The sequence below is a fragment of the Myxocyprinus asiaticus genome, chromosome 40 (assembly GCF_019703515.2).
Source record: "Myxocyprinus asiaticus isolate MX2 ecotype Aquarium Trade chromosome 40, UBuf_Myxa_2, whole genome shotgun sequence".
Taxonomy (NCBI): Eukaryota; Metazoa; Chordata; class Actinopteri; order Cypriniformes; family Catostomidae; genus Myxocyprinus; species Myxocyprinus asiaticus.
Genome location: NC_059383.1, coordinates 31,331 through 53,962, shown reverse-complemented (window position 1 = coordinate 53,962; position 22,632 = coordinate 31,331). Strand labels below are relative to the sequence as shown.

The window sequence follows — 22,632 nt, the reverse complement described above, 5'->3', positions numbered from 1 at the left end:
ATGAGATGATTCTCTCTCACCAGTATACTCTTGTACATGTTTCCGTTGTCCACGTCCAGACTGACTCTGATGATGCAGCAATCGTCCACCTGCTGGTTGTACAGCGGCAGGGACAGAGACGAGTAACTGGACACGCCCGAGACGGAGCGCTTGTGTGAGCGGGACGCTGTGACCGGTGTGGACGACACCGAAGATGAGGAGGCACTACTGGAGCCCGAACCTGAGCCGAGACCTGATACGTCCAGAGACGACAGAGACGTGGACTCCCAGAACTGCAGGAGACACAGAGACTCAGATTGAATCTATATGATCTATATGAGTAACGGATGATTCCAGACCAGATACAATCCACAGTCTCAGCAGGAAACACAAACAATGAGAGTGAGATGAAAACATCGATATATTTCCTTTTAAACCCCGCTGAAAAGACTGGCATGAATTTCCATTCTGGTCCAGGCTGGTTTATGCTGGTTTAGTGCTGGTTTGGCTAGTGGAGCAGAATAGTCATGCTGTTCATCTGCTAAAAAATGCTGGTCAACCAACATGGTCTTCCTGATGAAGCTGTCTGACCAAGGGTTAGTCTTACTAGTTAAGCTAGTTAAGAAGCCTGATGGGGACACCAGCATCCACAACACAACTGGTCTTTTCAACCGGGTAACACACACTACAAGACAGAAGCTCAGCGCATGTTCACGTCAACCAATCTGTGACTAAACCCCCAGATCGCACGTGCTACCACAAAATTAGTGCAACAATGAACAACAGTGCGAGACGAAGGCAAGATCCTAAAAAATATCAAACTGTTGTCCACGTCACCTAGTGTCAGATGAGTGTTTGTTGAGTAGTGCGGGGGATTATGGGTCCATACATCATGTTTAAGATCTCTACAATTTACAGTCTCTGATGTTCAGACACTTAATAATCAGAAAAACAAGAAATACAGCAGAGTTTCAGCATCATTTGTGTTTGGAGCCCTAATGATGTATTCCAGAGCTTTACAGATGTATTTTTCTGAAATCCAAAAACTACCTGAACAGACACATGTCGCTCTTGAAATGTTTATTTTATTTTTCATTTTCTCCGTTTTTTCTCCCCAATTTGGAATGCCCAATTCCCAATGCGCTCTAAGTCCTCGTGGTGGCGTAGTGACTCGCCTCAATCCAGGTGGTGGAGGACGAATCTCAGTTGCCTCCGCGTCTGAGACCGTCAATCCGTGCATCTTATCACATGGCTTGTTGAGCGCGTTACCACGAAGACGTAGCATGTGTGGAGGCTTCACGCTATTCTCCGCGGCATCCACGCACAACTCACCACACACCCCACCGAGAGCGAGAACCACATTATAGTGACCACGAGGAGGTTACCCCATGTGACTCTACCCTCCCTAGCAACCGGGCCAATTTGGTTGCTTAGGAGACCTGGCTGGAGTCACTCAGCATGCCCTGGATTCGAACTCACGACTCCAGGTGTGATAGTCAGCGTCAATACTCGCTGAGATACCCAGGCCCGTCGCTCTTGAAAATTGAGATTTTGACATTTTTGTTTTTAGGTGAATAAATAAAGGTACATCTCTAGTTTCAACATTATTTGTATTTTTTGTTGGATAAGTAAAACTAGCTTCATACCATGTGACCCATATTTGGTTTTGGTTTTAGAATGGGCGAAATTTAATGATTTTTGGATGGACCCGCATTGACAGCCCCATATCTCTGGGATTTAACTATATGGAGCCTTAAAAAATAAATATACAAAAAGGAAAGTTTGTTCTGAAGCAGAATCTAAAAGGATATTAAGATATCTTTAATACTTCTGGAGTTACAAACACTCCAGCTTTGGAAAAACAACACAAAAAGTGTTTTTTCCCATTTCTAGACTCACACCATTGGCTTATAATACAACAAGAGGTGCTGAAGTCAACTGATTTTAGTAATAGATCTACCTATCTCTGTGACTTTAAAAAGGCAACGAGCTGCTGTCTGTCAGTGTGTGATTGGCCTGATCATCACTTACACACACAGCAGATACACTGACACAATGAACGTCAATGAATGGACGAGAGACATGAGTGATCCCAGACACAGATGGCAGAAAGAGAGAGAGAGAGAGAGAGAGAGAGAGAGAGAGTACCGTTGGTATCAGGTCTCCTGGTGGGCCGCACTTTCCTAAGGTAGAATTGGAATGTTTTACGAAGGGCGTTGACATCTACAGGAAGGAAGTACAGCTACAGTCACCAAACAGACACAGCAGGGCTCTGCGGCGCTCACAACACCACCATGATCCCATCACAAGTGCTCAGTCCAGACATGTCAGGGGCGGAGAAACAGCATTGCCACCCCAGCATTTGGTACCCAATGTATAAAATATAAATGTATATTACAGTTGATGCTGACGTAATGTTAAGAGTTTATTTATGTCGAACAGTCTCAACTGTAACCCAAACACATAAATGACTTCAACGGTTGATGATCGGTGGCCGGTCGTATGATTGATTACTGCTGCGACCAATCACGTGTTTAGCTACTGCAGCGCGTGCACAGCGATTCTGTGATCTGACAGGACAAGTCTGCTTATTACTTGTGACTTTGTGCTTGTGTTTTCATAAAGTTGCTTATAAAAATGGGCACTGTTGGGTTGCTGTTTTCTGGGCTTATTTTCAGAATACACTCACGTTTTTTGGGCTTCCATCCCGTGCAGCTTTCGGCACTCGTGGTCTCACGCGTACTGCACACACTGACGTGCGTTTTTCATCAGAAACTGGATGTGAGTGACACTGTAACAAGGGAACCCAGTTCATGTTTCCTCAATCATGATGATAATGACAACATGGGCAGATCCATGGAAAAACAGAGGTAACCTTTCTCAGCTGTTTCCAGATCTTCACTGACTGATTATAATGGTTATATATCATGTGGTTATAATGATGCATTGTGTTTTTATTTAGGCCTTACTTTGTGTTATGTTCACTTTCAGATGGATTATTACAAAGGTGATCCAGAACTTTATTAGCTTGATTAATATTTTCTGTCCATCCACACTCAATATGGCCCAAAACTCCCAAAACTCTCAGTATGGCCTCCATAATGTTACATTTAATTCAGCCCTCAATATAACCTCCTGAGACCCGACTTGATTTGACTTTAATGTTACAATGTTTTTTTCTACTTTGGCAACAAAATCTCGATGTTCTCTCTTTCCACTGTCAAACAAACAAGCAATAGCCAGTGCTGAAGCATTTTACCAATCAGAAATTATCATAATTAATTCTGATTCAAAGTAATGTCCAGCATCATCCAATCACTGTCAACCATGTTAAAATAAAATGATACATTATAAATTCTGAATCTATGTACTGATTATCATTGTCACATGTCTGTCAAACATGTTGAGTGATCCAAACATCATCTGCAGCCTGAAACTGAACTTTTGATCAGATTTTAGGAGTGAATGCACTTAACTGCATAGAGAGCTATAGGATGCTCCCTTGCTCCCTATTTAGTGAATGACTTAACCTCCAGTGTGCTGTCTGTGTGCACTGGTCTCAGAACAGTTTGAAATGCACCTTATTTTCATCCTAACGCCATATAAAGCCTCTGAAAGACACATTTATCAGCTTTTGCATGAATTTATTCTCAATGTGATGTACAGTAAATATAGGATATTTTAAAGGAAAATAGCTCTATAGTCCACAGTAGTGTACACTGTGTTTAACAGCGTGCTGTTTCACCATAAATCGCTCACATTTTTAAAATGGCATATCGGATGAAACTAGAGACTCTAATCTTTTAACTCAAACAGGTTTGAATGGAAAAAATGAAAGAGGTTTTTTACCAGATGTAGATTTGTTGGCGTTTCTCCCAAAGACAAACTCCGCCATGTTGTTTTGTCACATCCGTACATCGAAAGTTTAACCCTTTCCTGACAGCACAGAGTGTCCTGAACTGAGATCAGTCGGTTTAAATGAATTAAAATTTTGAGTTGCATATAGCGAAGATAAAACACAATGTCTGCGCAGGGATTTGCACAAGGTTAAAATGAGTTTTACAGCTGTGCTTTACATAACCTGTCAATATAAATCACAAAGTTTGTGTTTCTGCTTTTCCCAGCTGCTTCACAATCATGTTAATTGTATGATCTATTGTTTAAGATTGCCAGTTCTACATGAGAATATTATAATTATGTTTGAAAAAGGATATAATTGTAATTTGTAATTTGATAGTGACTTAAATGAACTAATATTTGTTGCAATGAAGTTTATCTTAATACAGAAGAACTATGCATGTGTGCTTTGGTGTTGCCACCCCTCCTAGTCCTCATGCCACCCCTCCTAGTCCTCATGCCACCCTATGTAACACGTGCGATTAACATGTGTCTCCAGTGAGCACTTGTGTTCAGATTTCGAGGATCTCTGATTTAATAATGACATACATCAGTGTGTTCCTGCATTTGAAACAGGAAATCTAAAACAGAACGCATCAGCACACTGTTCCTCACAAATATACTTGACTTTTATTCTCACAGCAAACGTGATGTTTTCAGCAGAATGCTCAATGTTATTTCAGCTCCTGTAATAAGTGAACGTCCCATGATCTGTGTCACTGTATGTGATATCAGACACAACGACAGATGTTCTGTGAAGTCTTGTGCAGTTATATATGTGCGCTTTTACAATGTTTTCAATCAGATGGTTGTTTTCTATTAATGTCGTACGTCGCTGGCAAAACTTATAACCCTTGTTTTGTCGCAAAGGTTGATTGACAGGCGAGTGGGCGGGGCTTCACTGTTATCTGGAGCGCATAAGGATGGATTAGTATTCACACTTTAAAAGTGATGTGGTCACATGTTTCTCACTACCTCTGTGTGTGGTTCACAGAATGTTTAGGACCCCGTTTACACCTGAACACCTGAAATGCATCTTAACAACAGGTGTAAACGGGGTCAGACAGAGAACATCAGACAGAAGATGTCCACACCTTCCTCTCCAGAGCGTCCGGTGACTCAGAGATGAAGCTGATGTTGACCTCCTCCACGTCAGAGCTGCTCGAGCCCGCTGATGTCACACTGAGAGAGTCGCAACCGTCGCCCACTGAACCGCTCAAACACGGCGGGAAACGCAGCTGATCGAAAGACTTTGAGTGAGAACTGCTGGAACCGCCTTCACCAGAACCCACCGGCTGACGACTGACACACACACACACACACACACAATAAAATTAAAATTGATTCCCAATAAAAACATCTAAATATCCTAAAGACAAAATACTTTTACTTGTAGATAATAAGACTTGTTTTCAGACAAATTTATCTTGTATTAAGTTTTTTTTTTTTTTTTACCCCACTAGCAAACTGATCTCAAATCTACTGAGATTTTTGCTTAAAACAAGAATCTGTCTTTGCCGATGGGGTGGTGTGGATGTTCAACACTCACTCGCTCCATCTCTTCATGATTCCAGAACTCTTCTTGGCTCTGAGTGTGTTTGAGGCCGATTCAGAGAGCGGCTCGATCTCACACGACTGACTATAACTGCAACAAACACACAGATTCACCGAGTGTGTATGTGGGGGTGAGAGTGTGTGTGTGTATGTGTATGTGTGTGTGTGTGTATGTGTGTGTGTTTGTGTGTACATGTTTATACTACAATAGGGGACCAAATGTCCCCACAAAGATAGTAAAACCTGAGATCATCTATATTGTGGTGCCCAGCCAGCGGTCCCCATGAGGGAAATGGCTTATAAAACATACTAAACAATGTTTTTTTGAAAATGTAAATATGCAAAAAACGTTTCTGTGAGGGTTAGGTTTAGGGGTAGGGTTAGGGTTAGAGGATAGAAATTATCGTTAGATCTGTATAAAATCCAAAAAATGCATGGAAGTCAATGGAGAGTCCCCACAATGATATAAAAACATAGTAGTGTGAGAGTGTGTGTGTGTGAGTGAGTGTGTGTGTGAGAGTGTGTGTGTGTGAGTGAGTGTGTGTGTGTGTGTGGGTGAGTGTGTGTGTGAGTGGGTGAGTGTGTGTGTGAGTGGGTGAGTGTGTGTGTGAGTGTGCGTGTGTGAGTGTATGTGTGTGTGTGCGTGTGTGTGTATGTGTGCGTGTGTGTGTGCGTGAGTGTATGTGTATGTGTGTGAGTGTGTGAGTGTATGTGTGTGTGTGTGTGAGTGTATGTGTGTGAGTGTGTGTGTGTGAGTGTATGTGTGTGAGTGTGTGTGTGTGTGTGTGTGTGTGTGTGTGTGTGTGCGTGACAACAGCATATAAACTGATGTGTGTTTGTCACCTCTCTGCCTCTGTCAGTTTCTCCACGCTGGAGAGCCACGCGCTGAAACCAGACACACGCTGAAAATTATAATTATTACACGCTAACTGTAACAACTTGATCTGAGCGATGACCTCAAACTCCTGCAGAGAGACAGACGGCATGAATGAACACGAGTCAAAGAGTCAAAATCATCATCATGTTTATTTTGTACAGATGTACCTTTCTTCTCTTCTCGAAGTTGATCAGGCCACCCTGAGATGCACAAGAAAACAGATTCATGAGAAAAGTTCAATTTAACCCAATAATAACAATATTAAATGAACACAATCACAATGAAGAACACGCTCTGACTCACACGGACTGATAATCAGTGGAAAAATCAGCTTAAATTCTTTCATCATTTACTCATCCTCATGTCGTTCCAGACTCAGATGTTGTTATTTTTTCTGTGGCACATGAAAGGAGAAATTTCAAAGAAACTTTTGACACTTGACAGTTGTGGTCACTACATGGAAAACAGCTGCGTGAAGATTCTTCAGAAATTCTTCTTTTCTGTTTCACTGGAGAAAGAGAGTCATTTGGGTTTGGAACGACATGAGGGTGAATAAATGATGACAGAATTTTCATTCTGTGATCTACCAGTGTTGATCTTGTCAACAATAACAAAGAAAAGACAAAATGATTCATTGTGATCACAATCAAACAATTTGAATGAAAACACACTGCTCATGAAAAAATAATCCTGCAAGATATTAACAATGCACTAACACTGTCACAGTATGTTGTGTATTAACCTAATAAATAAATGGGCATAAAATATTGATTTGAGTTGAAATGATGTAATTATGTAAGAAGAAAGAGACAACAGAGTCTCCAGAAACAGCTGAAATCCACCACCGGTTTGTGTCGGGGATCTGTTGGTTTATTTTGTTATTAATGAACGTTTGACTCATTATCCAGCTTATTACAAGACTACTTGCCATATAGATAAATAAATGCACATGAAACATTGAGTTGAAATTATTTGATTAGCTTGTAGAGATCACATGGTGATCTGAGAAGCAGGAAAGATGATTCAGAATACGCAAATGTGCGGTTGTTTCTCAGAAATATCAGACCACTAGATGGCGCCATTGACCAATCAGAATCCAGTATTCCAGACAGACGTGTAATAAATGTTATTATTTCAGGAGCTCAGCTTTTCTCATGTTGTTTAATCTCACATATTAAACATTTATCTTAAATACATTTTACAGTTTTTTTTAATTGCTAACAAACATCGGTCAGTACTGAAGCCACTTTTTCAAAACTCTTCATAGAGTCTTCATTACCAACATGCATCTTGGCCAAACATTTAATCTCACCTCCTAAACTCACTCAAACCACCAAAACACTTCATACATGTCTCAAAATAAGCTCGTTCAACCATAACACTGGCAACAATTCTCACTCAGAACACACTGACTGAAGAAACACTAACATCAGGGAGCATTACATAAATGATGAACTTTTATCTTTGAAGTTTGAATGATTTTTCACATAAATCAGTATTTCATTATAGAATAACAATAACAGTGTTTCACTGTATTGACTGTACTGAAGTATATGTAATGCAGCAGTTTGCTTCAGTATCATTTATTCCTTCTGTATCTTTGCATATAGTCATTTACTTGTGAAAAATAAAAAAGTTGAAACAAAAACAAATTCCTGAAATTTCAGGGCTGCAATAATAATAATAACTACAAAAGCCCATCAACATCATGTATAGTATAATCACTCATACTGTACAGTACTGTAAGAGTTCTAGTTCTCCCTCTCCTGCATTTGACCACAAGTTCTCATCATCATCACATCTTATTTCTCTAGTGATGCATCTTGGAAAGTATCTTCTGGAATGTCTAATCCAACCCTGGCAGCATACAGGAGAAGTGTCTCCACACCCCACATTCATGACATCTGGTCAAGTGGATGATGGTCATAATTGTGGCTCTTATCTCATCAGAGAGATGTGTGTCCTCCACACATTCTCCCTCTCCCTAACACTCTTCTTTCCCACCAACCTGTCTTCCTTGATCCGTGTTTCCAGACTAAATCATTCCGAAGTCGTCCTCGTTCGTCTGTTGGTAATGAGACTGAAAACAGGCTTTCAGCTGAAACTGTAATCAGCTGTGTTTGGAATGATTTTCTATATATGTCGATCAGGTTACTGCAGATATTTTCCATCATTCTGTTTTGAATGTGTTTGTAACAGTTGTGGAAACAGTGTGTTTGCAGAGTTCTGCAGGTGACTGAGTATGAATGAGAAAAGAGTTCATGGATTTTGGAGAATGTGCTCATTGAATGCGGTGAAACATGATTCACAGTTTGTTCCACACACACTTCTGTTTCACTGACTGTGTGAAGAGTTTTGACAATGTGACTTCAGTTTTGACCAATGCATGTTAGCAATTGAAAAAAACATGTTTAAATAATTGTTACTTTATAAATATTTTCTAAATGTTTTAATATTTGGTTAAACTTTGGTCTATTTTTGTCATTTTTCACAATATCGTCAACAAACATATGTTATTTTGTGCCATTTTTAGTAAAATTGACAAAAATGAATGAATATGACATGACAAAATAATGACTAAATTTAAAAGACATTTTCATCACAACACAAAGATAAAAAACAGTGTGAAGACTAACACAGACTACTACATGAATTCAACTGTATAAGACATTAAAGACTCACGTCCAGATAGTCTTTCATGGCCGTATCCATCATCACCAGATCTGTGAGGAAAGTTCCCAGATAAGGAATGGTTCCCTGCATCACTGTCTGAAACACACACACACACACACACACACACACACACACACGAGAGATACACACACACACACACACACACACAGAGATACACACACACACACACACACAGATACACACACACACACACACACACACACACACAGAGATACACACACACACACACACACACAGATACACACACACACACACACACACACACACACAGAGATACACACACACACACACACACAGATACACACACACACACACACACACACACACACACGCGCACACATATACACACACACACACATTTACACACAGATACACACACACACACAGATCCACACACATACACACACAAACACACAGATACACACACACATAAACACACACACACACACACGCACACACACACGCACACACACACACATATACACACACACACACATTTACACACACACACAGATACACACAGATACACACACACACACACACACACACACAGATCCACACACATACACACACACGGTTGTGATGATATAAATACTCTTCAGACAGGGGGCGCTATCAAACTAGACATACACAGGAAATACAAAATTCATAAATTATATTAATTATATTTTATAGGACTGACTGTCTACACTGTTATTTATCACGACCTCATATCCGCTTGTTCATGTAATAGTGTTCTTTCCCCAGTATATATAGTACACCAGTAACCATAGTGATGATGTGTCTAGAACACTTGAGAGCAGCTCTGTGTGTGTGTGTGTGTGTGTGTGTGTGTGTGCATCTCTCACCAGATCTCTCTGTGGCTGCTGCCGCTTCTGGGCTCGTTTCGGGTTCAGCTCCAGAGTGGCAAATTTAGATGTTCCCTCCTGCCAACCAAACACAGACAGCATGAATCAAACACAAACATTCACAAAAGGAGGGTTTGTTTTATTCAGATTTACCATCCACACAAACACACACACACACACACACAAACACACACACACAAACAAACACTCACACACACACACAAACAAACACTCACACACACATACACACACACACACACACACACACACACACACACACACACACACACACACACATACACACAAACACATGCGCACACAAACACAGACACACACACATACACCACACACACACACACCACACATGCATGCACACACACACACACACACACACACACCTTTATGAGCAGTTCTCGGCTCAGTGAGTGGTTGTTCTCATCAGAGAAGATCTCGGAAAGCTCCTGGAAGATGCGAATATTTTCACGTGACACCTCGTCCCACGTCCTCTTGAGGCGGTGAACCGGGTTACACTGCAGCGCCGACAGAATCGCACGCAGAGACGAGAAATTCTTCAAGATCCGACACTCCTGAGAAGAGCAAACAAACCGTCTCAACATCAACAGTGAACATGTGATCAGACGCGTGAAGTGTCGTGTTGTGATGAGACTGACTCGGGCCACTTGGATCCAGTGCTCCAGTATTCGCGCTCTCTGGGCGGGTTTGAGTGTTCGGTCACTCAAGCAGGTGGAGATGACGCAGTTGGTGACGCGGTTGAACTGGCTGACGGTTGCTCTGATGGTCGGCGCCAGATGTTCTTTTCCTTTCTTATCTCTCTGAGACCAGATGCTGCCCAGACAGTGATACGGCACCACACGCTTAAACAGCTCCTGTACACAAACATGTCTGTCTGTTTCTCTTTCAGACTTAATGAAAGTCTATCAGTGCTGTCTCTCTCTCTGTGTCTGTCTCTCTCAATTTATTCAGAATAAAATATTAAATATCACTTTTTTATGAAAATCAAAGTATTATTGACACATCCTGTCTCAATTTCCTGATTGACGTGTATATTTTGTAAGAGTGTTTCAGTTGTTGCTCACTGCATCCATGAGAGTAAACTGCTCCGCCACCACTGTAGGGTCAAAGGTCAGGAAATCAGGCCGATCTTCGTGGAATCCGTTCTCCTCCAGCAGTGTGAAAGCGCAACATCCCTGATCCAACGCTGCAGAGAGAAACACAAACCATCATTATATGTGCTGATGACATCACAACACATTTCATCTGGTCCAGAACGTTCCTCTTCAGAGGCTTTGAAGAAAATCTCCCCTGATTCAGCAGCTCTTCAGTAATCACACACGGTCACTTTCAGTCCAGTATCAGACATTTCTGTGTGCTGATTTTAGCCTGAAACATACATGTGAACGCAGGCGCTCGATTTGTGCGTTGTTGCGTTCCAAACTGTGTCAGACCTCATAACACAACACAAGCACGTGTTGCATTCTCAATGTTGCCACAAGGGGCGCTTTAGTGGACATCAATGTGTCATCAACTGTCTTCTTCTACGGTGAGTTTTCTCTGTCATGCGGAGCAGAAGTTTGAAGAGAATATTGCTGAGCAAGTAAGTTAGTCAATATATTTATAGCAACTTATCTGAATAATAACACATCCAGTTTAATGACACACAGACTTTTGAAGGTAACTTTATCGCCCCCTTGAGTACTGAGGTTTGATACCGCCACAGTAACGCAAGAATGCACGTTAAAGCGTGTTCAACGAGTCGGCCAGGTGCTTCTGTGTACATGTACTTGTGTAAAGTATGCTTGTGGCCTTAAAGATCTCTTGAGTGATGTTTGGAGACACTAACTAGCTCTCAAACAGTCATTTCATGGGCCTCACCTCTGAAACATCATAAAAATCAGCTGAGTGATTATTGATTAAGAGTTGCTGACGAACCGTCCTGGTCTGATTCCTGCTGGAGTCTGCGGTGGAACTGCGTCAAGAGGTTACATGCGCGTCGCTCCAGATCAGAGCCGGGGAAGTTGAGATGCAGATAGTGGATCAGTCGTCTCAGACAGCTGTATTCCGGAGGTTTCCAGAAGTCCTCGGAATATTGATCCAACCAGGCGCCCAGTATAGAGGAGATAGTGCTGCAACATTCACACAAACAATGCTTACAGTGAATATTCTTCTGGCAGTGTTTCTTTTTTAAATACTGAATATACAAATATTACACATGAAAATCATTAGTGTTAGAGACATCAGTTTGTGTTTAAGATATGAAATCACGTACTTCCTGAGTTCAGTGCGTTCATCGGGGGTCATTCTTCGAGCTTCACCGCCGTGCTGATGCTGCAGTTTAGCATATCTGAAAAACACAATAATCACAACCAATCAGAACTCATTGATTCTCACCAGAGTTTCTCACTCACACACACTGAGCTCTGATTGGTTTACACAGATATGTGGCCTCATTCATTAAACATGAGCCGAACGGATTTCTAGGTCCAAATTTGAGTTGTGTACAGAACGTACACAACTCCTGAACATGCATAAACTGTATGTAAAGTGCACATGCACCCTATTTACTGATCCATAAACATCATCTGCTGATAAATCAGGTTTACACGGCGAATGTGAATCTGGCAGGAAGTGTTTTTCATTTTACTCACAAATTTGCTCATATATTTATGAGCATTATAAATTAGCATTATTTATGATAAAAGTAGGGATGCAGTGATATAAAACTCTTGGCTGATACAATACCAATTTTAACAAAAAACACCAATATTTTGCACAACTTATTTTGTCATCAGATCACTGTTTTGCCTAGAAATTATACATTAAAAAATCTACAGAGGCACAAAAGCTGTTTTATGGTTCTAACAATGCATCATTTCCACTGAACATGGATTTGATCTGTTGAACACATGACAGGCAGAATTTTAAAGAGAGCCACAATGAAAGATGAATAGAAGATAAAAAAGAGAAATGGATCAAAAATAAAAAGATACAAAAATAACATGACGATTGATTTTGCACTTCGAAATCATTTTTGTGCTACTACTTTTGCAGCTATGAACAACAGAACTCATATTTGACATATTATGATAGAACATTGCAAACTCTTATTGTGCATATTCAAAATGCTTTACATTTTTTTATTTTTATTTTGGTAGGTATTTCTTGATATGACACCCACAGAAAAAAGTTATTATAAACGTTAAACCACGTAACAAATCTATGTATATAATTATAGATAAACGCTCTGCTTTTCATATCGCCGTTTTTATGCGTATGTTTGTATTCCGATAGCTTTAATCCTTCTCGCTTATCAATAGAGTTTGAGTTATGACCTGAAAGATCAAATGAGGAACCCCCAAGATATCACTATCTTAAATAAAGTAAAAACACTAAAATGATGCATTTCTTTGGGGATTTTATGATATTTTGGACCTCATTTGGCTCTAAATTACTAAATTACACCATTCATTTTTATATAAAATAAGCATATTTTATATTATCTTCAATAAAAACCTTCATTTCAGTAAACTGAAAGTGTGTCAAAACATCAAAATATATATAAATAACATGAAAATAACATGACATGAAATACATGTATGTCCAGTAGATGGCGTCAGTGCTCCAAGCGTTGGCTGATCTCTATATGCCGATGTTGAAACAAACTTCATTTCTAGATATTATCATGTTATGCATTGGATATATATTTAGACATTTTAAAAAAACAACAATTATTTGTCAAATTGTAGAAATCTTTTTTTCTCCCTTTTCCTCCCCAATGTGGAATGCCCAATTCCCAATGTGCTCTAAGTCCTCGTGGTGGCGTAGTGACTCGCCTCAATCCGGGTGGTGGAGGATGAATCTCAGTTGTCTCCGCGTCTGAGACCGTCAATCCGCGCATTTTATCACGTGGCTTGTTGAGCGTGTTACCACGGAGACGTAGCGCGTGTGGAGGCTTCACGCTATTCTCCGCGGCATCCACACACAACTCACCACGCACCCCACCGAGAGCGAGAACCACATTATAGCGACCACGAGGAGGTTACCCCATGTGACTCTACCCTCCCTAGCAACCGGGCCAATTTGGTTGCTTAGGAGACCTGGCTGGAGTCGCGACTCCAGGTGTGATAGTCAGCGTCAATACTCGCTGAGATACCCAGACCCCATATTGTAGCATTTTTAAACCACTTGTGTTGAAGTGTCAGATTTTGTAATAATGCGATCAAACCTGACCATGCTGCCACAGTCAAATCTGATTGTGCTACAAAGAAAAGACAGAGTATTTATTTTGTTACCTGTCATTTTGTCAAACATCAAACCTCTTTTTTATGCAATTCGTGCATAAACTTTGTCACACAGAGGTCAGACTCAGACTTCGACCTGTGTGGTATGTGTGGACAAGTTTGTCTACACTTGTGAGGGCCAAATGTCCTCATCAGTAAAAAAAAAAAAAGGTCTTAAATGAGTCAGATGTTGTTGATCTTCAAATCTAGTGATGTGCACATTGTTTGTGTGATGGTTAGGTTTAGGGAAATTGAAAAGTTTTTGCAATAAATTCTCCCCCCTTCATTTATGTGTGATTGTGTTCTGCATTGTGTCTGATTTTATTGATTTTTATTTGACAAATGTATAAAACTGATGTGTGTGTGTGTGTGTTAAAGAGGCACCTGTTGAGCAGGAGGTCGAGCACTTGTTTGGTTGTAGCAAACGTTCTGTACGTGCAGAGGAAGATGGTGACGTATGTGGAGTCATTTCCTCTGAAGGCGGTCACCATGTACTCCACCAGACGCTCCAGTGTTCCCGCTTTAATGGTCCGCAGTTTACACGTGTCATACAGACTGACGGATGCGTCTGAGTCCACACCCAACCAGCGCTGACCTTTACCGCCCGTCTGATACATCTGGACCTTCCTCAGAGAGATACTGAACACGACTCCATCCTCCACCTCCTCACCGATCTCCTGACTCGCATTCTGCACACAGACACACACACACACTTTCTTGTTTTACTCAGCAGGGAACTATATTTTTATTTATTAATACTCTCATTTTACTTCTATTCTACTTGTTTATTTGACTGGCAAAACAAATGTGCAGTTTTTGTCCTGCCAGTACTGAACTGAATTTCACAGACAGGGTTCATGAGCTCTTCAGGGTCACTGAGATTACAATTGATTCATATTTACTTTCTCTCCTAACCCTATCTCTAAGTGCTGAGGTAAATGAACTACACTGGTCAAAGATCTTCATTCACTCTCTCTGTAACACACACACACACACACACACACTCGCATGCACACACTCGCGTGCACACACACAAACACACGCTCGCGCACACACTCATGCGCAGACACTCACACACACACACACACACTTGCATGCACACACTCGCGTGCACACACACAAACACACGCTCGCGCACACACTCATGCGCAGACACTCACACACACTCTCACACACACACACACACACACACACACACACACACACACACACTAGAGTCTCAGGCGTGTCCTGGGGCATCTCTAGGATTTGAAAACATCAGGGGCAGAGGGTATCCATGTATCCATATACTCCATAGTATTTATATGATAGATATCAGAAGTATGTCACTCTGTGATTTTCATATTGTCTGAACATCTGGAATCTTTTTAATGAAACTTAATTTAATTAACACCTAATTAGGACTAGTTACTTATTATAGGACTAGTTATAATAGTCTTGACTGTACCCATGACTCCATGACCACAGTAGACCACTTTACTTTACTTTACACTTTACTAAAACTGTCAATCATTTGTCCGTAAGTCTTGGTCTTTAAAGTCTGTTATTGCCCATCTATTTACAGTGCAATGCCACATAAGTAAGACCATGAATGTCTTCTCATTACTGTGGTTAGGTCAATGTAGCTAGTCTTTCTTAAAAGAAAAAAAAAATACAAATAACAAAGTATAGTATTTGTTATGAAAAAATAGTAGACTTTTAATTTAAAAACATTAACTACAGCTGCCACAGTTGTAATAAAACTGAAGTCTAATAGATTCCTCCTGATAGATTATTTAATATAAAACTATATAATTTATACATTTTATATCAAAATACAACCGTTACTGTTACTGCAGTAAAATCGTTATACATTTTAGTAAGGGTGATGAAAAACTTGACCTCTCTTTTCCTCCTCAGTACCGTCAGGACTGTCTAGCTGTTCAAGAGATCACACTTCCTCCACAGCGCTTAACACTAGAAAATTCTCAGTAGAAATCAAAGAGGTTGCATCAATTTTGTCATTTGCGCTGTGATATCAAGGGAAGTCTGGTTTCCCTTGCGTAAGTAATCCGCTCTGTGTTATCCTACAGTGTATCTCAGGTTGCAGGGCACATGGTCCAGGAATACAGTAGAACTAAAGGCCTGAGAATACTTTGGCTGTCCCGTTGCGGATCGCTCCGCACACAGTCTACATGATGCAAATTTCGTCATCAACACAGTTCGTGCAGACCCTCTGTGCACGGCCCAGATTTTCTCGACAGGCGGACACGGTGCCCCTCTGTGCGGATCGTCTGTGCATGTACCTGCCACTCAAAAGATCAAAGTCTCCTCCCAATATTATATCATGAGGGGTGCCAGCGGCTTGCAGCATCCCTTCAAGATCTATAAAAAAGCCCTGATCATCAGCGTTAGGTGCGTAAATATTAGCCAAAATCAACTTTTGCCCTTGAATTTCAGCTAAAACAATAATGACTCTTCCTAATTTATCTTTATTTTGTTTGAGACATTTGAATTGTAGATGTTTACTTATCAATGTAATGACTCCCCTGCTCTTACTTGAGCTAGCACTAAAGAAAACATGTCCACCCCATATCTTCCCAAATTTTTCAGCTTCCTGCAGAGAAAGATGCATTTCTTGAAGAAAAACTATATCATATTTCTTACGCTTAAGAAAAGAAATAACCTTCCTTCTTTTTATGGGGTGCACCAACCCATTCACATTCCACGTGGAGAGAGACAATCCACTCATATTAACATTTGACATTTTGACATATTAGAAAAAATAGATTGTGTGTCAAAAACAAGTTTATAAAACCACATTCCAACATTAGTGCAACAATCAGTACCCGAACATCCCCCAGAACCAAACAAACAGAAAAAAGAAACGATAGCGCCAAGTGGCGTCCATCCCTCCAAACTCAATCAGTCCATATATGCTTACGAGAGCCCCCGCGACAACTTTGCTGTCTGATTGCTCAAGTCCGGTGTTTCTATACAAATTTTGTGAGACAGAATTACACAGCAAAAGTTAATCTATAAAACAAACTCCAGCCAATAGGTGGAATAAACACAAAGAACGTGTAGATTCATCCACATAACTGTCCAGAAGGTGTGTTCCTCCCCAAAACAAACTCCACCTGCAAGCGGAACCAGTACACACACACACACACAAGGCACATTTTCCTCGGACAGTCAAACGAATGTTCAGTAAGCCAGCCCATTCGACTGCTACATGAGTGCAACAAATGACCCAATCATTCCAATGACCTGCAATAAATACTCCACAAAACAAACTCCAGCCAATAGGAGGCATAAGCACAAAAAACGTGAAGATTCATCCACAACACTGTCCCGAAGGAGTGTTACTCCACAAAACAAACTCCAGCCGCTAGGAGGAACCAGCACAAAATGAAACAAAAAAGGCGCTCAGCTTCCTCGGACAATCAAGTGGATGTTCAGTGAGTCGTCCACTCAGCTGCAATGTGAGTACTACAAAATAACTCACTCCACTGACTTTATGAATGACATCGCTTACTGTGGGCATTTAAATACTTTACGGTCATCCTTAGCATCTATTCTCAATTTAGCCGGAAATATCAGTGCAAAAGCGACCTTCTGTTGATGTAAGAGTTTCTTGCATTCCTTGAATCGATCACGTTTCTCTCTTGTCCGAATTCATAAAGTCTGGGAACAAGAAAATGTAGTGGTTCTTCCAAGAAAGCCTTCCTTTACTCCTCACCTCGCGTAACACAAGATCTTTATCGGATGATCTCAGAAATTTGGCCAGAATTGATCGGGGCCTGTCTCCCTCAGCGGATCGCCGAACCGGGACTCTGTGAGCTCGCTCGATTTCCAGCTTATGAACTGTAATGTCGAGCAGACTCGGAAAGAGCCTGTCTAGGAATTCCACCATATTCTGACCCTCTGCTCTCTCAGGAATACTAACAATTCAGACGTTATTCTGCCAGTTACGGTTCTCTAAATCTTCCCGTTTTTCCCAGATGCGCTCCAAATCTACTTTGGTCGCTAGCAGATTAGCAACTAATTCTCTCTCCGATGACTCCGGATAATCAATCTGTTTCTCGACATCCCCCACTCTTGTAACCACATCAGTGAATTTTGTCTCCATGGCAGTAATCGATCGACCTATTACAGCAAGATCCTCCAAGTCAGCAACGATCTTCATCAGCATTGCCGACATATTCATCAATTATTGCCGAATTTCCTTCACTTCACTGGCCAAATCGACTCCTGGGCTTGCGGACCGCTCTGGGGCATCAGCTTGAGCACGTAAGTATCTTTTAATGTCTCCAGAGTCCGAGGATTTTGAATTCTTTGACATATTGTCCTCATAGAACAGTTATGAAACAGAGTGTATCGAATCTCACCGGTTTATGACACAAAAAGTATTAAAACTAGCAAAGTGTGCAGAGCTCGCTGTTCACATGACCGAACCTCGCATGGCACCATGCGACTCCTAGAAGAGTATACTTTGAAAAGCAACGAGGTAGAATGGGTGAGAGCCGATCCGGAACACACAAAAACGAAGTATACCCGGGATGGGCTTTAAGCAGAGCAGATCACTTCTTGTGCGCCAGTGGTTCTGTGATGGCTCACTCCATACTCATGCGAAAACCAGACTAAGATGAGAAGCATTTTTAGAGCACATAAAGCGCTGAACGTGAGATGAATATTATTTCATCCACTCAACACCTGTGCATCTGATCTCAAAGAGTGGCTGTAGCCTGGTTCTGTACAATAATCATATGGGGCTACTGTTTGAATGTTTTGCCCTAGCGCCGCCTCTGCGCATGTCACTTAATGCACAGTTTATCTAATTTTACATCATAAATATTTTACATAACTCAGAATCAGAGCTACTGAGCAAACAATAACAGATTTTGTCATTTGAATATGCAGAAGTGTTACTGAGATTTTGACAGATGAATCGGAGGGGAAGATTTTCAGCAAATAACAAATTAATTTAGGTCTCTTCCTCATATAAAATGATTGTATGACTTCAGAAGACTTGGAATATAGTGCACGAATTGTATTCTGATGATTTTATGACACTTTTTTGTCCCTTTTAAGCTTGACAGCTGGTGCTCACTGTATGTTTTCATTGGATAGAAAAGAGCTGCATGAACATCTCTCATCTTTTGTGTTCCACAGATAAAATAAAGTCAAATGGGTTTGGAACAATATGAGGGTGAGTAAATGATGAAATGTGAACTATCATTGCAATTTCAGGAGAACTGAAACTGTAAGTGACTGTAAAACAATTTGGATAAAAGCATCTGCAACATCAATATATACAGAGAGAGAGAGAGAGAGAGAGACATTTGGTGTGTTCTTTCCGGAAGTATCAGAGATTCACACAGATCAATAACTGAGACACAAAGACACACAGAGAAAGTAGTTACACAATCTCTCTCTCTCTCTCTCTCTCTCTCTCTCTCTTCTGTGTATTCAGGTAAATGTAGCAAATATAGTTGTTAAATATAAAAACATGCACAAGTTTCATTTTATATTTGGGATAGGATTAGTCTATATAAATTATAAACATCTTTATATAAAAACAATGAAAGTCTATGATATGTCCTCATTTGTATAAACTTGTCTGATTGAACTCTATCCTGTCCTGACATCAACATTTGTTTAAAATGTGTGTGTTGTCAGAGTCTAAAAGTGTAAAACAAGCTGTTCCTCATGATTCCATCATCATAAATCTCTGTGACACTAACGGCACCAAACAGAATCATAAAAAGAATCACTGTATTTAAACAGATTTCCTGAACACACCCTCCATCTGCCATAGGTCCAACAAACACATAGCCCCGCCCCAAACTCACACCATTGGTTGATTCTGTGTTGTCACAGTGTTTACACTCTTCAAGAAGTCAAACTAACATTAGATTATTGATAGTGACTCTCAACATTAAACTCACATACCAGAAAGTATTTTAACTTTAAAAATGACACACTTCACCTTTAAGGCTGCAAAGCACTTTGATATTTAGTGGTGAACACACAGAGTTCTCTCTCTGTTATAATGCAGGACTGTAGATGAACAGAAACACACTGACTTTAATGATCCTCTATTATGAATCTGTAACATAAAAACAACGTTTGAGCAGCCGAGACTTTCACACTGTGAGTGTGTGTGTGTGTGTGTGTGTGTGTGTGTGTGTGTGTGTGTGTGTGAGTATGTCAGAATCAGAATGAGATTTATTGCCAAGTATGCTTACACATACAAGGAATTTGTCTTGGTGACAGAAGCTTCCAGTGTACAACAATACAAAAACAGCAACAAGACATAGATAATAATAAAAAATAAAAAACTAATTATACACATACATACAGACACACACATACATATATACACACATACACATACACATGGGTAGTGCAAATTTAATACAATCTGTTATGTACAGTGCAAATGTTTTTTTTTTTTTTTTTTTTTTTAGAGGAATGTAATGGCAGAAGAGGTTGGATGTGTTTGATAAATATAAGAAAGACTAAACTGTGTATTGCACATTAATTATTGCTCAATGGGGCAGTTTTAACTGTTCATGAGATGGATAGCCTGAGGGAAAAAACTGTTCCTGTGCCTGACGGTTCTGGTGCTCAGAGCTCTGAAGCGTCGGCCAGAAGGCAACAGTTCAAAAAGCTAGTGGGCAGGTTGAGTGGGGTCCAGAGTGATTTTTCCAGCCTTTTTCCTCACTCTGGAAGTGTAGAGTTCTTGAAGGAGGGGCAGGGGGGAACCAATAATCCTCTCAGCAGTCCGAACTGTCCTTTGTAGTCTTCTGATGTCTGATTTCGTAGCTGAACCAAACCAGACAGTTACTGAAGTGCAGAGGACAGACTCAATGACTGCTGAGTAGAACTGTATCAGCAGCACCTGTGGCAGATTGAACTTCCTCAGCTGGCGAAGGAAGTACAACCTCTGCTGGGCCTTTTTCACAATGGAGTCAATGTGTGTCTCCCACTTCAGGTCCTGTGAGATGGTAGTGCCCAGGAACCTGAATGACTCCACTGCTGCCACAGTGCTGTTTAGAATGGTGAGGGGGGTCAGTGTTGGGGGGTTCCTCCTAAAGTCCACAATGATCTCCACCGTTTTGAGCATGTTCAGCTCCAGGTTGTTTTGACTGCACCAGACAGCCAGCTGTTCAACCTCCCTTCTGTATGCAGACTCATCGTCATCTCTGGATGAGGCCGATGACAGTGGCGTCATCTGCAAACTTCAGGAGCTTGACAGAGGGGTCCTTGGCGATGCAGTCATTGGTGTAGAGGGAGAAGAGTAGTGGGGAGAGCACACATCCCTGGGGGGCACCAGTGCTGATTGTACAGGTGCTGGAAGTGAGTTTCCTCTGTCTCACAAGCTGCTGCCTGTCCATCAGAAAGCTGGTGATCCACTGACAGATAGACATGGGAACAGAGAGTTGGTGTAGTTTATTCTGAAGTATAGCTGGGATGATGGTGTTGAAAGCTGAACTGAAGTCCACAAAAAGGATCCTTGCATATGTCCCTGGTCTGTCCAGATGTTGCAGGATATGATGCAATCCCATGTTGACTGCATCATCCACAGACCTGTTTGCAAAGGGGATCTAGAAAGGGTCCAGTGATGTTCCTCAGGTGGGCCAACCCCAGTCTCTCAAATGATTTCATGACCACAGACGTCAGGGCGACAGGTCTGTAGTCATTAAGTCCTGTGATTTTTGGTTTCTTTGGGACAGGAATAATGATTGAGCATTTGAAGCAGCATGGGACTTCACACTGCTCCAGTGATCTATTGAAGATCTGTGTGAAGATGGAGGCCAACTGGTTAGCACAGGATCTAAGACATGCAGGTGAAACGCCATCTGGGCCCTGTGCTTTCCTCGTGTTTTGTTTCCGAAAGATGCGGCTCACATAATCTTCACAGATCTTAAGTGCAGGTTGAGTAGCAGGAGGTGGGAGGAGGGGGGTTGCAGGAGGTGTTCCTGTTTGTGTGAAGTGAAGGTCAGAGTGGGTGTGGGGTGTGAGATTGGGCCTTTCAAATCTACAGTAGAACACATTCAGGTCGTCAGCCACTTGTTGGTTCCCTACAGGGTTGGGGGCAGGAGTCCTGTAATTTGTGAGTTTTTTCATGCCACTCCACACTGATGCAGGGTCGTTAGCTGAAAACTTGTTTTTCAGCTTCTCAGAGTATCTCCTTTTAGTAACTCTGATTTCCTTATTCAGTGTGTTCCTGGCCTGACTGTACAAGACTTTATCCCCACTTCTGTAAGCATCCTCTTTGGCCTGACGAAGCTGCCTGAGTTCTGCTGTAAACCATGGTTTGTCATTGTTGAATGTTAAATAAGTCCTAGTAGGAATGCACATATCCTCACAGAAACTGATATATGATGTAACAGTATCTGTGAGCTCGTCCAGTTCTGTGGCTGCAGCCTCAAAAACACTCCAATCAGTCCAGTTAAATCGGCTTGTAGTTCCAGCTCTGCTTCATTGGTTCATCTCT

General features: G+C 41.2%; 1 protein-coding gene across 4 annotated transcripts in view; it reads right to left on the bottom strand.

The window, feature by feature from the left end:
- The window catches only part of LOC127430452 (ral guanine nucleotide dissociation stimulator-like), a 33,836-nt gene that overhangs the window by 3,075 nt on the left and 8,129 nt on the right, over window positions 1-22,632 (bottom strand). The window contains exons 3-17 of one of the 4 annotated variants that reach the window (XM_051680219.1): window positions 14,532-14,836; window positions 12,137-12,211; window positions 11,800-11,993; window positions 10,947-11,068; window positions 10,521-10,736; window positions 10,248-10,436; window positions 9,850-9,927; window positions 8,990-9,076; window positions 6,475-6,507; window positions 6,274-6,395; window positions 5,426-5,521; window positions 4,971-5,178; window positions 2,669-2,770; window positions 2,128-2,202; window positions 21-272 (exon numbers count right to left, since the gene is read on the bottom strand). In XM_051680219.1, the coding sequence (XP_051536179.1) occupies window positions 21-272; window positions 2,128-2,202; window positions 2,669-2,770; window positions 4,971-5,178; window positions 5,426-5,521; window positions 6,274-6,395; window positions 6,475-6,507; window positions 8,990-9,076; window positions 9,850-9,927; window positions 10,248-10,436; window positions 10,521-10,736; window positions 10,947-11,068; window positions 11,800-11,993; window positions 12,137-12,211; window positions 14,532-14,836 (2,154 nt within the window). Of the gene's footprint in view, window positions 1-20; window positions 273-293; window positions 2,203-2,668; window positions 2,771-4,970; window positions 5,179-5,425; window positions 5,522-6,273; window positions 6,396-6,474; window positions 6,508-8,989; window positions 9,077-9,849; window positions 9,928-10,247; window positions 10,437-10,520; window positions 10,737-10,946; window positions 11,069-11,799; window positions 11,994-12,136; window positions 12,212-14,531; window positions 14,837-22,632 lie in introns of those variants that run through there. The other 3 variants (XM_051680220.1, XM_051680222.1, XM_051680221.1) reach the window with 3 other exon arrangements.